The 15,550-nt window shown below is 42.3% G+C and overlaps 1 protein-coding gene across 26 annotated transcripts in view; it reads right to left on the bottom strand.

The window, feature by feature from the left end:
- The window catches only part of AFDN (afadin, adherens junction formation factor), a 529,325-nt gene that overhangs the window by 303,322 nt on the left and 210,453 nt on the right, over positions 1-15,550 (bottom strand). For all 26 annotated transcript variants that reach the window (XM_075862614.1, XM_075862630.1, XM_075862615.1 and 23 more), the window contains one exon: positions 1,553-1,662. In XM_075862614.1, the coding sequence (XP_075718729.1) occupies positions 1,553-1,662 (110 nt within the window). The remainder of the gene's footprint in view (positions 1-1,552; positions 1,663-15,550) is intronic.

The raw sequence follows: 15,550 nt of genomic DNA, 5'->3' as shown, positions 1-15,550 counted from the left end.
ATATTGGTCCTTCCATTCTGAGCCCTGCCCTGTGTCCAAACAGCAGTTTAACACCACATGAGGGGTATTGCCGTAATCGGGAGAAATTGCTTTTTAAATGTTAGGGTGCTTTTTCTCCTTTATGCCTTTTAGAAATGTTACATTTCTAAGTTTTATTGGAAAAAAATTAGATTTTAATTTTTACAGTCTAATTCCACTAAATTCAGCAAAAAAAACAAAAAACAAACCCTGTCTGGTTAAAATGCTCACTATACCCCTTGATAAATTCCTTCAGGGGTGTAGTTTGCCAAACGGTGTCTTTTTGTGGGTGTTTCCATTGTTTTGGCACCACAAGAACTCTTCAAAGCAGACATGGTGCATAAAATATAGTTTAACCCCTTCCAGACATTTGACGTACCCATACGCCAAAGTCGGGTAGGGGAATTCTGGAACGGGCTCACGGAGTGAACCCGCTCCATACGATGCCGGTGTCGGCACTTCAAGCGCGATCCCGCTCGTTTAACTCGTTAAATGCCGCGGTCAATAGCGACCGCAGCATTTGAATCGTTACAAAGAGGGGGACGACCCCCTCTAAAAGCCCGCCCCTCGCAGTAAAATCCCCAACAGCCCGCCCCTCGCAGTAAAATCCCCAACAGCCCGCCCCTCGCAGTAAAATCCCCAACAGCCCGCCACTCGCAGTAAAATCCCCAACAGCCCGCCACTCGCAGTAAAATCCCCAACAGCCCGCCACTCGCAGTAAAATCCCCAACAGCCCGCCACTCGCAGCAAAGTCCCCAACAGCCCGCCACTCGCAGCAAAATCCCCAACAGCCCGCCACTCGCAGCAAAATCCCCAACAGCCCGCCACTCGCAGCAAAATCCCCAACAGCCCGCCACTCGCAGCAAAATCCCAAACAGCCCGCCACTCGCAGCAAAATCCCCAACAGCCCGCCACTCGCAGCAAAATCCCAAACAGCCCGCCACTCGCAGCAAAATCCCCAACAGCCCGCCACTCGCAGTAAAATCCCTAACAGCCAGCCACTCACAGTAAAATCCCCAACAGCCCGCCACTCACAGTCAAATCCCCAACAGCCCGCCACTCACAGTTGGTCCTTTCCCTCAGTCAGGCTCTTCTAGTGGTGGGCGGTACTTGTAGCAGACGTTCGTGCATCACATCTGCTACGCTTCTGGGGAGGAGCTTATAGTAATGGATGATTGGAGTGTTGCGGCACCCCTGGACGGTTCTCGCGGCACCTGGCACCCCGGTTGGGAACCACTGCTACAAGGTATAGGGTTACTAATTTGGTTTATGTAGGCCTCCAGTAGTTCAATAGAGAGGTCTTCAAATTCCCTGTTCCAGTCTACACAGCAAAAGTGACTGGTGAGCTGAAGTAGATCGGAAATATCAATTTGCGTGCGCTTTAGTGGTCAGTGATAAAGATTTTATGCTCACAAAGAAAAAACCCTACCAAACTCTTAAACTATGTTTATAATAAATTGCGGATTTGAATAATGTCATTCTGATAATGCATTCCTTTTGAGGTCACTGGATTCTGTTCTGTTTGTATTTTTACCTTTCATCCAGTACTCGATACTCATGTTGCTTATCTTGTCGGATGATTGGTTTTACCATTCCACGTTCTGAAGTACCAGCCATTCTATCCGTATCCACTTTGGTGGTAACCTACAGTAAAGCCAAGATGAGAACACATTTATATATAAAGAAATCAAATTAAAAATAGAAGATTTCTGATTGGAAAATCTTTGAAGTTATGCACTTATGGGAGTAGAGTCTACATAAGAAAATTGATTTGTTGCTCAAGAATCTAGGAAAGTTGAGCAATAGACACGATCATTGAGCATTCTTAGAAAGAAAAACATTTTTTCTTCAAGCTGATAGAAGCAAAAAAATAAAAAACAACAAGAACCACAATTTTGGGTGACTTAAAAAAAGTTGTAGTTAGCCTACTAACTATCTATCTATCTATCTATATATATATATACACACACACACACACACACACACACACATATACTGGGAATGATTGGAGTATTCAATTAACCCCTTAATAACACCCCTTAATGACGAGCCTATTTTAAACCTTAATGACCAAGCCATTTCTTACGTTTTTCCATCGTCGCATTCCAAGAGCTATAACTTTTATTTGTGCGTCGACATAGCTGTATAATGTCTTGTATTTTGCGGCACAAGTTGTAAATAGTAAAAAACCTGAAATTTCACCACTGTTTTTCGCGTCCTAAACCTACGCCGTTTACCGTGTGGTATAAATTGTTGTTACGATTACGATACCAAATTTGTATAGTTTTTGTATGTTTTACTGCTTTTACACAGTAAAAACGCTTTTTTTTCCAAATTATTTGTTTTTGTGTCTCCATATTTGAACAGCCATAACTTTTTTATTGTTCCGCCGATGCAGTTGTATGAGGGCTTTTTTTTGCGGGAAGACTTGTAGTTTTTATTGGTACCAGTTTGGAGTAGATACGACTTTTTGATCACTTTTTATCAAATTTTTTTTAAAGTCAGGATTCACAGAAAACAGAAATTTTTCCATAGTTTTTTATTACATTTTTTACGGCGTTCACCGTGCGGGTTAAATAATGTAATAGATTTATAGTCGGGGTCGTTACAGACGCGGCGATACCAAATATGCGTTACGTTTTTACTTTACTTTGGTTTTTTTAATAGTAAAGCAATTTGTAAGGGGAAAAGTGGGTTTTTCATTTATTTTTTTTATTAACTTTTATTAAACTTTCTTTTTACTTTTTTACTAGTCCCACTAGGGGACTTTAATATGCAATCCTCCGATCGCTATTATAATACACTGCAATACTTTTGTATTGCAGTGTATTACTGCCTGTCCGTTTAACCCCTTAAGGACGCAGCCTAGTTTTGACCTTAAGGCTCAGAGCCCATTTTTCAAATCAGACATATTTCACTTTATGTGGTAATAACGTCGGAATGCTTAAACCTATCCAAGTGATTCTGAGATTGTTTTCTCGTGACACATTGGGCTTCATGTTCGTGGTAAAATTTGGTCGATACATTCAGTGTTTATTGGTGAAAAATTGCAAAATTTGGAGAAAATTTTGAAAAAATAGCATTTTTCAGAATTTAAATGCATCTGCTTGTAAAACAGACGGTTATACCACCCAATATAGATACTAGTTCACATTTCCCATATGTCTACTTTAGATTGGCATCGTTTTTTGAACATTCTTTTATTTTTCTTGGACGTTACAAGGCTTAGAACATAAACAGCAATTTCTCATATTTTTAAGAAAATTTCAAAAGCCTTTTTTTAAGGTACTTCTTCAGTTCTGAAGTGGCTTTGAGGGGCCTATGTATTAGAAACCCTGATAAAATACCCCATTTTAAAAACTAGACCCCTCAAAGTATTCAAAACAGCAGTTAGAAAGTTTATTAACCCTTCAGGCATTTCACAGGCATTAAAGCAAAGTGGAGGTGAAATTTGCAAATGTAATTTTTCTTGCTGAATTTCAATTTTATTCAATTTTTTTTTGTGTAACACAGAAGGTTTTACCAGAGAAACACTACTAAATAATATGTATTGTCCAGATTCTGCAGTTTTTAGAAATGTCCCACATGTGGCTCTAGTGCGCTCCTGGAATAAAACACAAGCCCTAGAAGCAAAGAAGCACCTAGTGCATGTTGAGGCCTCTTTTTTATTAGAATATATTTTAGGCAGCATGCCAGGTTTGAAGAGGTGTTGAGGTGCCAAAACAGTAGAAATCCCCAAATAGTGACCCCATTTTGGAAACTACACCCCTCAAGGAATTCATTTATGGTTGTTACCATTTTGACCGCACAGTTTTTTCACAGCACCTATTTGAATTAGGCTGTGAAATGAAAAAAGTCATTTTTTTCAATAAAATTTCATTTGTGATCAAAATTTCTTATTTTCACAGGGAACAAAATACCCCATTTCTTTGCCAAAGTTCTCCTGAGTGCAGCAATACCCCATTTGTGGCGAAAAACTGCCGTTTGGGCCCATGGGAGGGCTCGGAAGGAAAGGAGCGCTATGTGTTTGTTGGAGTTCAGATTTTGCTGGATTGGTTTTCGGGTGCCGTGTCGCATTTGCAGAGCCCCAGAGGTATCAAAGCAATGGAAACCCACCAGAAGTTACCCCATTTTGGAAACTACACCCCTCAAGGAATTCATTTATGGGTGTTGTGACCATTTTGACCCCATAGTTTTTTCACAGAACTTATTTGAATTGGGCTGGGAATTAAAACTACATTTTTTTTTTTTTTTTTTTAAATATGTCGTTTTGGCTGAAAATTTCTTATTTTCACAAGAAACAAAATACCCCATTCTATTGCGCAATTTGTTCTGAGTGCCGCAATACCCCATTTGTGGTGATAAACTGCGGTTTGGGCCCATGGGAGGGCTCAGAAGGAAAGGACCACCATTTGGCCTACTAGGGATTTTCTAGTGCGAAGTCATGTATGCAGAAGCCCCTGAGGTACCAGTACAGTTGAAACCCGCAAGAAGTGACACCCTTTTAAAAACTACACCCTTAAGGCATTCATCTAGAGGTGTAGTGAGAATTTTGACCGGAGACCTACACCCCATAAACTGTAATGTGGGTTCTCCCGGGTATGGCAATACCCTACATGTGGCTGTTATCAGCTGCCTGGGCACACAGCAGGGCCCAGAGGGGAAAGACGAGGGGGGATAAGCTGTGCGGAGTGCATCAGGGTAAATAAAATTGGGGTAAATTATAAACCAAAGGATGTATGATAAATGTTAAAACACTCTTTCATACAGAGCTCTGGTTATTCGGGACACGTGTCGCATTGATATAGTATCATCCCTTATCGCCCTCTTATAGCAGACTTTGCACCTCTTTTTACTTTTTCCCTTCTTGCCAGTTTGGGGAAGTGTTGCCGCCCTGGTACGATGCGTGTGGCCCCGCTTCCAGAGGTACTGGGTACCCCCCCTTTTTGGTCCCTAAAGATTAGGTTCTTGATAATCACCTCTTGAAATTCCAGGAAAGTTCCCCTCTGACCTGCACATCGATGTAGCACGTACGCATCGTACAATGCCATCTGTATGATGTGCCCGGCCAGCTTCTTATACCACATCGCATGGGGCTGTAGGGCTTCAGGACTTGATCTGACAAGTCCACCCCTCCCATGTACCTATTGTAGTCCAGGATGCAGTCTGGTTGGGGGGTGGCCTTTCCTTCATATATCCTAAACCTGTAGGTATACCCTGATGCACTCTCGCACAGCTTATACATCTTCACGCCATACCTTGCCCTCTTACCCGGCAGGTTCTCGCGGAATTGAACCCTCCCTCTAAAATGTACCAGGGACTCATCAATAGAAATACACTTCTCGGGGTGTATGCTTGGGAAAACCGGGCACTGGAACGGTCTAATAGGGGCCTCCGTTTATACAAACTGTCAAAACTGGGGTCATCTTGGGGTGTGCATGGCTCATTATCAGTATAATGTAAGAAGCGAAGTATTGCCTAATGTATTTATTTTTTTAGGTTCCAGTTCAGTTCTGAAGTTGCTTTGAGGGGCCCATATATTAGAAACCCCTATCAAACACCCCATTTTAGAAACTAGACCCCTCAAAGTATTCACAACAGCATTTAGAAAGTTTATGAACCCTTTAGGAGTTTCACAGAAATTTAGAGCAAAGTAGAGGTGAAATTAACATTTTTTTTTTTGTCAGAAAATCCTTTTTATACCATTTTTTTTTAAAACACAAAAGGATTTATCAGAGAAACAAACTTAATATTTATTGCCCAGATTCTGCAGTTTTGAGATATATCCCACATGTGGCCCTAGTGCGGTAATGGACTGAAGCGCCGGCCTCAGAAGCAAAGGCGCATCTAGTGCATTTTGAGGCCTCTTTTTTATTAGGCACTATGTCTGGTTTGAAGAGGTCTTGTGGTGCCAAAACATTGGAAACCCCCAAAAGTGACCCCAATTTGGAAACTAGACCCCTTGAGGAATCCATTGTAGTTTTCTTGGGGTGCATGCAGCTTTTTGATCAGTTTTTATTCTATTTTTAGGTGGCGTGGTGACTAAAAAAACTGAAATTCTACTATTGTTTTTTATTCTATTTTTTTTTACAGCGTTCACCATGCGCTATAAATGACACATTCACTTTATTCTGCGGGGCGATACGATTCTGGCGATACCCTATGTAGTTTATAGTTTTTTTTAATGTCTTATGGCGTTTGCACAATAAAATACGTTTTGTAAAAAATCATTCACTTTTTGTGTTACCTTATTCTAAGCGCCAGAACTTTTTTATTTTTCAATCAATAAAGCCGTGCGAGGACTTATTTTTTGCGTAACGAACTGTAGTTTCGATCAGTTCCATTTTTAGGTACATGCGACTTCTTGATCTCTTTTTATTCCATTTTTTGGGTGAAGTGACCAAACAATTGTGATTGTGGTACGGTTTATTATTATTTTCTTTTACGGCGTTCACCGTGCGGGATAAATAACAAAATAATTTTGTCGTTCAGGCCGTTACGGACGCGGCGATACCAATTATGTATAGTTTATTTGTTTGTTTATATATTTTTATTAATAATAAAGGACTCAAAGGTAAAAAGGGGGATTTTTACTTTTAAAACTTTTATTTTCTTATTTTTACACATCTTTTTTTTTACTTTATTACTTTGTCCCACTAGGGGACTTGAGGGCAGGAGGCCCTGATCGCTATTCTAATACACTGCACTACATGCGTAGTGCAGTGTATTAGAACTGTCAGCTACTCACTGACAGCAAGCATAGTGGGTCCTGACGTTGTCAGGACCCACTAGGCTTCCGTCTATGAAATAGCCGGACGCCATTGTTTGGTGTCCGGTTGCCATAGTCACCATCGCCGGCCGCTATCGTGTAGCAGGCCGGCGATGGCAGCTTAACCCCTAAAAAGCCGCGATCTCTATAGAACGCGGCTTTTAAGGGGTTAATCAGCGGGGACACAGCGATCAGTCCCCGCTGTAGGAGCTGTGACAGCTGCTGTACGAGATAGCAGCTGTCACAGCTCCTGTATGTGTCTGTGATCTTATCGCCGGGTGTCTGTGGGATGAGAGGGAGCTCCCTCTCTCCAAAACCACTCCGATGCGGAGCACGCTATGGAGCACCGCATCTGAGGGGTTAAACGGGTGAGATCGATACTAATATCGATCTCACACGTTAGAGCAGGGACGCCTCTGGCAGCTGAGAGCAGGGAGATTTGACAGCTCCCTGCTCTGTTTACTTATTCCGATGCAGCGACGTAAAAAGTCTATTGCATCGGAATCAGGCCCGTTTGAAACACTATGGGCCGGTCACTAACGGGTTAAGCATATTACTAGTAATTACTTGGAAAATTTCAAAACAAAAATATTGGTAAGATTGGTAGAATGCTGGAAAGCAAAGTTAAGAAATACTCTTCTAAATGGATTACACGTTCTAATTGTTGATGGAAAAAAAAAATAGAAGATCAGGAAGGGACAAAATATTAATTTCAAGGAGTAATATAAGAAGTTATATCGTACGGTTAACAGAAATTAAATGTGAGAGCAAGATTTCAGAAGGTTAACATTTCCTCGCTTTCCTAAGACAGTTTAAACAAGTTGGTAGCACCCATAAGTCATGAGCAATTACAAGCAGCATTAAGGGTAAGGCCACACGGTGCGTCGTTGACGCGGTTTGTTGCGTTTCAAAATCGCATGCGGTCAATTGCATGCATTTTTGTCTCTGTAATGCTGCAGTTCTGTTTTTTACGCACATAGTTCATGGACATTGTTTTCACTGGTGGTGAAGTTTGTTAGGTGCTTCCTGTATACAGTTCCATTCAATGAGTTGCAGAACGGTCAGCAAAAACGCAAGCAGTTCAGCAACAACATTGGCAGCGCGGTCATTAACTGCATGCGGTCGGACATTTATGAAGATGCAGTTAACTGCACTAAAAACACATTGTAATATAATAGCAGCAGTCTGTCCATAACAAAAATGTCACCATTGACTTCTATTAAAAAATTACTTGCTGCGGTTTAAAAACGCAACATAAACGCAATGTGGCCGCACCGTGTGGCCTTACCATAAAAGCACCACCGAAGGGAAAAGCATCGGGTATTGTCTGCCCATGGATGTTTACTGAAGATCTGGGTCTGTTACTCCTTCACTTGTAACAGGTTTCAAATGAGCCAATGAGCACTGGAGAAGTAACGACTTATATGTATGAAACATATAGAATACAGTTTCCAAAGCAAGACACAAAAGAAAATTTGGTTTACAGACTCATCTCTACTAAACGTAAATATTAAAAACTTGGTGAAGATCATGGCCGATCAGAAGCATTTAACGGGATATAATATTGGTAGGCTTTTCAGGGATCCGCAATGGAGGCAGGGTACAGAGAGATTGCATGTTTGGTGATTTGCAGGCATTTGACTGTCGATTGGAGATACCATTTTTAATTACTTTAAAAGGTATGGGTTTAATCCAAGTTTAAGAAAAGGGATAGCATTGTTATGTAAATATCCTAAAGCCAGAGTTAAAGGGGTTGTCCAGTCCATACAAACTGATTGCCTATCCTCAGGATAGGCCATCAATATCTGATCGGTCGGAGTCAGACAGCCAGGACCCCCACCGATCAGCTGTTTTGAACTAGCGCGGCTTTCACGTCAATGGGGGAAGGCTGTAATACTGTGAACCACGACCGGAATTAAGGGGAAGCAGCGCTTGTACAAGCGCTGCAGCCCCTTTAATACAGATAGGTGGGGATCCCAGGTGTCGGACACCGACTGATCAGATATTGATGGCCTATCCTGAGGACAGGCCATCAATTTTTAGGGACTGGACAACCCCTTCAATGTTACTGATAAATATATAGTTTTTTGTAGCTACAAAGGGGTACCAGACTAGGTTGCCCCCTTCTCTCCCCTTTTTAACAATTGCAAATGGTTCTACGACAATTAAGAGAGATCAAACAATTAGAGGGTTTGAGGTAAAAAGAGCTTTGAGGAAAATAATTAAGACAACATATTGATTGTTGCTCTTGGGTGATGCTTTAAAATCCACAAGAGGGGCAATGCAGAGTATACTCAACTTTTCCCATTTTGAAGGAGTAGATTGAGATTTAAAATCAAATATATTCTTCTGTTGGATGGTCAAGAGTTGAGGAGTTCGGTCCTGTTCACACAGAGTACATTGGCGCCAATTTTGACAAGGAAATTGCGTTGGAATCGGCGCCAACAAGACGTCCGAAATAGCCTCCCATTGTTTTCAATGGGAGACAGAGTTTTTTTTTCCGGGGTGGCTTTTAGCTGCTCATGGGAAAAAAGCGATATGTTCTTTCGTGCCGGGGTTCCAACTCTGACCTCCCTTTGAAATCAATGGGAGACAGAAAAAGCTGTTCTAGAAATGCAAGAAAAGCTTCAAGAAAGTGCAGGCAGGTCGAAGTCTGCCTCAAAATTCCTGAAGGAATTTTAAAGGCACATTTTTTCTGCCTGCAAAATGTGCCTCAAAATTTCTGAAGGAATATTGAGGCACATTTTTTCTGCCTGCAAAATACTTAGTGGGAATGGGGCCTTAGGGCTAGTTCTCAGGGAGTATTTTTGCGCTGTTTTTGACGCGGAAACAGCGCCAAAAAATGTCCGAAATCGCCTCCCATTGATTTCATTGGGAGGCGGAGGCGTTTTTTTTCGGGCATTTGTGTCTGACCTCCAATTGACATTAATGGGAGGCAGAGAAAGCTGTTTTCGAAGTGTTTTCTTTTTTACCAGAGGCACTTAATGGCCGCAGACGGAAAAACGCTTTTAATGTCCTGCCGGCAGGTCAAAATTTGCCTCAAAATACCTGAAGGTCTTCAAGTCCCCTAGTGGGACAAAAAAAAAAAAGGAAAAAAAAACAAAAACAATTCTTCCTATAATAAAATACGAAGAAGTACACATATTTGGTATCACCGCTTTCGCAACGACCCAAACTATGTTATTTTTCCAGCACGGTGAACACTGCAAAAAATAGAAAAACAACCCAGAATCGTAATTTTTTTGGTCACCACCCCTCCCAAAACATAGAATAAAGAAAAGTGATCAAAAAGTCGCATTTACCTCAAAATAATACCAATAAAAACTACAACCCATCCCAGAAAAAACAAGCTCTTACCCAGCTTTTTAAAATGACAAATAAAAAAAAAAAGTTATGGCTCTCAGAATATGAAAAACAAAATAATTTTTTTAAAAAGTGATTTTATCGTGCAAATGCTAAAAAAAATTAAAAAAAAATATATACCGTATTTTTCAGACTATAAAACGCACCTGACTAAGACGCACCCAGGTTTTAGACCACAGAAAATAGGAAAACATTTAATATATGAGCCCGCTCCACAGATCATCCCCTCCCCGCTCTATGATGTGCCGGCACATCACGGGTCAGGAAGGGGTTAAGGAGCAGTCCGGGTCAGGAAGGGGTTAAGTAAGGAGCAGTCAGGGGGCCCGGCGCTGCCGACTAAGATGCAGGGACTTTTTTATTCTACTGCTGCGTAAAACTCACGACATGTCCTATATTTGTGCATTGTTCGCGCACCACGCACCCATTGAAGTCAATGGGTGCGTGAATATCACGCCCAGCACTTCCGCAGCAGTATAAACTATGAATGAAAACAGAAAAGCACCACGTGCTTTTCTGTTTACAAACATCCAAACAGAGTGTCATAATGATGGCGGCTGCGCGAAAATCACGCAGCCGTGCATCATACGCTGCTGCCACATGGAGCGGTTATGGACCTTTTGCATGCGCAAAACGCCACGTTTTTTGCGCGCGCAAAAATCACACGCTTGTGTAAATCCGGCCTTAGGGTAAGAACACACTAGGCATGAAAACTGCGGATTTTATGCAACACATTTTATTGCGGAAAATCCGCAGCGTATTACAGTCGCAGCAGAGTGGATGAGATTTGAACAAATCTCATCCACACGTTGCAAAAAAAATTGACCTGCAGTGTGGCTTTTTAAGCCGCAGCATGTCAATTTATTCTGTGGAATCGCTGCTCCTCTGTTGCGGAAATGCTGCGGTTCTTCCGCAAAAATCACAAATGAGGGAAAAAAAAAAAAAAAAGGTACTTTTTTAAATTGATAAAAAAGTTTAGACTTACCCCGGCCGTAATCCTGGTGACGCGATCCTATATTCTTAGCGCAGCCCGGCCTCCTGTCATGATGTTTCATCCCATGTGACTGCTGCAGCGGTCACATGGTCTACAGCGTCATCCCAGGAGGCGGGGCTACGTTCAGAAGAGAGAGATGCGTCACCTGAACTACAGCCGGGGCAAATCTAAATTTTTTTTCCCTGCAGGATTCCCGCAGCGGACATGTCCCACGAAACCTGCACCACTATTTGGTGCGGTTTTGCTGGCAGAATTCCCTGCGAATACCGGGGCGGATAAGCTGTGTAGTTTTACTCAGCATATCCGCCTAGTGTGTCCCTTATGATGTCGCTCCTGGAGCTGCTGCCCGTCTCTAAATAGGCAATTGGTCCAGTAGAATTTGGAATTTTTTTTTTTTTTGTGAACCAGCTTAAAAAAAAATACAAAACTTTCGTGTTAGGGCCTGTTCACATCACCGTTCGCTTCCGTTCCGGGGTTCCGTCTGAGGTTTCCGTCGGGTGAACCCCGCAACGGAAAGTGAAAGTGACAGCACAGCTTCCGTTTCAGTCACCATTGATCTCAATGGTGACGGAAACATCACTAACGGTTTCCGTTCGTCACCATTCCGGCTGGTTTTCGGACGGAATCAATAGCGTAGTCGACTGCGCTAATGGTGACAAACTGAAGCTGTGCTGTCACTTTCCGTTGAAAATCAATGACAGTCTGAACGGCCCCATAGAGTAACATAGGTCCGTGGAAGGCGCGTGAAAATCACACGCGTTGCACGGATGTATTACACGTTCGTCTGAATAAGCCCTAACAATAAGGCCCAGTTCACAGAGTTTTTGGGCCTTGATATTGACTCGGATACTGCGTCAGAATCAGCACCAAACAACTTCCAAAACCGCCTCCCATTGATTTAATCTGAAGTCAATGGGAGCCAGTCGCGGAAAAAAAAAAAAAAAAAGCAGCACGTCCTTTCTTGCCGCTGTTCCGCCTCTGACCTCCCATCGAAATCAATGGGAGGCAGAAAATCACTTTTTCGCTGCGTTTTTTGTCGGATGTCCTCAATCGCCACGGGCAAAAATCGCAGCAAAAAAAACGCGGCAAGATAGTGTGGGCAGGTCAAAATCTGACTCAAAATTCTTTAAGGAATTTTGAGGCAAATTTTTTTTCTGCCTGCAAAATACTCTGTGTGAACAGGGCCATACTTAAACAGAACTTTGAGACACTTTACTCACTGCGTCAGAAGAGCTGCTGGCTCCCACTCGCGACGTCTCCCAGGCAACGTCTCCCAGGCAACGTCTCCCAGGCAACGTCTCCGGTCCAGACGTCCAGTCCTTCTCCTCGAGCCAGGCTCCAGGTAAGTTGTGTCCATGTGTGTCCGCGGCTGCGGGAGGTTCGTTCGCAGGTGCGCGCGCGGGCGATCAGGGGCGTGCGCGTGCCATCGCTGTTGCGAGCGCCCGGGCTGTCACGTCTGCGAGCGCACCGGCTGTCGCGGGTACGTGTTTCCGGGCTTTCGCGGGAGTTTGCGGGTGCGCACGATCGGTCGCGCGCACGGGCGGATTGACGGCCCCCATGACGAGAGGGGGGGCCTGCAGCTCACGACATTCTTTTGGTGAAAAAAACTGGCCCCATTGGAGGCCTGTTTTTTTTCTACCAAAGGCAAGTCGCGGCAGTTGCCGGGCCCCCCTTTCAATTAGCTTTGGCCGGGACCCTCACATCAGTACCACTAATACCACCCTGATGGCGGCCCTGGTCTTGAAACTCAAGCGTGTTCACAGGATGAGAGAGCAGTTACAGGGCAATATATTTAACTTTTTTTTTTTTAAGTACTGGTTGTACGTAATTTCTTTAGCACCAATCACTATATGAGAAATGAATATGCCAAGTGACGTCGGCACACTAGGTCCCTGCCCGGAAAGGTAGGAACTGAGATGTGGGCAAAATGGGCAGTGTCCTACACTAATATTATATTAAATATTCTCAGCTTTACTAGGTTTTGTGAGGTCAGTGAAAAACCAGTATAAAACCATCTAGAACCCATACTGTAATGATGAACCGCTTAAAATCCTCCAAAAAAAAATTAAAACACGATATGACAGAACATGGTCATAATAAACAGGCAAACAAGCAAAAATATTTAAAAAAAAAACAAAAAAAAACAGGTTTATCAAAGTATATGATATATATTCACTTATGAAAGGTATTCATCTAGGAGTGTAATAAGAATTTTTAAAGCACAAGGGTTTGGCAGAAGTTTACGAGGTTGTAGAGAACAACAATTGTTTTTTTTACAGATGTGTCAGTTAAATTTTTTTGCAGTAGGTAACAATAGAGAAACTAATGTCTGTTACGCTTTTTTTCTGTAGTACAGAAATATTCCATGTGTTTTATTCATCTAGGGGTATAATGAGAAACTTTGTTTTGTTTATTGTGTTCCAGTTTGTAATGGGGCAATAAATCAAGTGGGATAAGGATAAATTAAAAAATTGAGAGGCAAAAGTGGCATGAATAAATGTAAAAAATTGACTAAATTAACGGGTTCAGGACCAGACACCATGATTTTTGTAATGTTTCTTTCGTAGTCAACGTAGGCTTCTTTTTTTTATTATTTTTATACACAACCTTTTTGCGGCTTTAGAATTTCTAGGCTTAAAGTTTGAAAATTGTAGTAAAAAATATGCTTTACTTTTTAGCCATTTTTTTCTGGTAATATTGTTTTACCCTAAAATAGGCCTTTTATTTGTGATAGTCATTGTCTACTGCAAATTTTGATACATTACACGTCTATTTTAGGGTAATTGGGTCAGGGCTAGCGTTAAGAAGGATTGGCGGGTGTCCTGTAGCCCCAGTTACAGGCTGCGTTCATTGGAGACCCGACATTCAGCTGCCCGATCGCTTGGGCAGCAAGCTAAAACCCGCGCCATAAATAGTCTATGTCGTGTGTTTTAAGGACCCTGACCGCCGAACGTATACACACAGCCGGCAGTCGGGAACCGGTTAATAATCTAACGAGGAGTGGAAGGTTTTAAAATAATCGTTATCATAAGGGCTGGGTTTGGAGGGTGTGTGTGAGAATCTTTACGGATTCCTCGTTTGTAGAACACGTGACAACTTTTTTGCGCAAGTAACTTTTTGTGTGTGCAAGGCCCCTCTGAAGGAAAAGGTTGCCCTCGTATTATCCTTGAGGATTCACTGACTTATGCTGAAGGTTCTCCTTCTTCCTCACTGCCTTCAAGAATTAATTTTCTAATTATGTTTTTCTGGTATTCCAGGTATTTTTCACGATGGCCGGCAGATCTGTACAAAATGTACTAGTTGTACATCGCTATCTGGACTAGATGTATAACAAAAAAAAAAATATTTATACCAGGTCCTGGATTTCCTCATTGCATTAAAGGGCTTAATCATCTGGTTGGTATTTATTATACGCCAGTATACAAACCGGCTTTGGGGTCTCAGCAGATCTGCCATGCATGTGGACAAGAGTGCTTTTCTCATTGTGTATCGTGAGTATATGGACATCTTTTTTGTCCCTATACTTCAAGAGTAGCATCCAGTCACTGAACATTGCCCTGATCTCACTAATCTGTAGCCTTTGTCCTAGGAGGGTCTTTGGGAGGCCTCTCTGATTTTTCCAAACTGTTCCACAGGCTAGGGGTTTTCTTACGGTCAAACATTTAAAAAGTGGAATACTGGTGTAAAAATTGTCTAGGTACAAATGGTAGACTTGGTGCAGCAGGGGGTGCAAGAGATCCCAGACAATTTTACCTAGGACAGAAGGTTACTCTCTCAAATTCTGAATGTATTTGTGTAACCAGTTTCACTTTCGCATAACTTATAAACGTTGATGCCGTAGCTGGCTCTTTTATTGGGGAGGTACTGCATGAATTTTAGTCGGCCCTTAAAATGAACGAGGGATTCAGCAATTGCGATATATGTTTTCCAGGGGTGCAGATTTCACAAATTTTTTGGGTAAAATGTGATCACAGGCCAGATTTTATAAAGGCAGTCAGAGTTGCGGGTGGGCACTGCAGGTCATTATTAAAGTGCAAAAATAGTATAATTGCATCATCTCTCTCAAGTGACTGATTTTTGTATTGGGCACGCTATTAGACATCCGATCTCCTCACATTTACTGTCACAATGGGGAGATCAGACGCTGTATCAGTTGTTACCACCCAGTTTTTCACGTCACTAAGCTGTGATTGGTCAGTCACAGCAGACTAACAATTCACAGAAATCCCTGACAAAGGACCGATGTCATTGGTTCCCTGCCGTGTTACTGTGCCGATTAGCAGATAATAGAACGGTTCTGTCACCATGCCCTGTAACCGTTTACATTCATGACGCACCAGTACGTCTCGATGCGTTAAAGCATTGCAATGGATAACGTACCGCTACGTCCTAAAGAGTCAAGGGGTTAA

Source organism: Rhinoderma darwinii, chromosome 4, assembly GCF_050947455.1.
Source record: "Rhinoderma darwinii isolate aRhiDar2 chromosome 4, aRhiDar2.hap1, whole genome shotgun sequence".
Taxonomy (NCBI): Eukaryota; Metazoa; Chordata; class Amphibia; order Anura; family Rhinodermatidae; genus Rhinoderma; species Rhinoderma darwinii.
The sequence above is the reverse complement of the archived record's forward strand: the minus strand, read 5'-3'. Positions and strand labels throughout refer to the sequence as shown.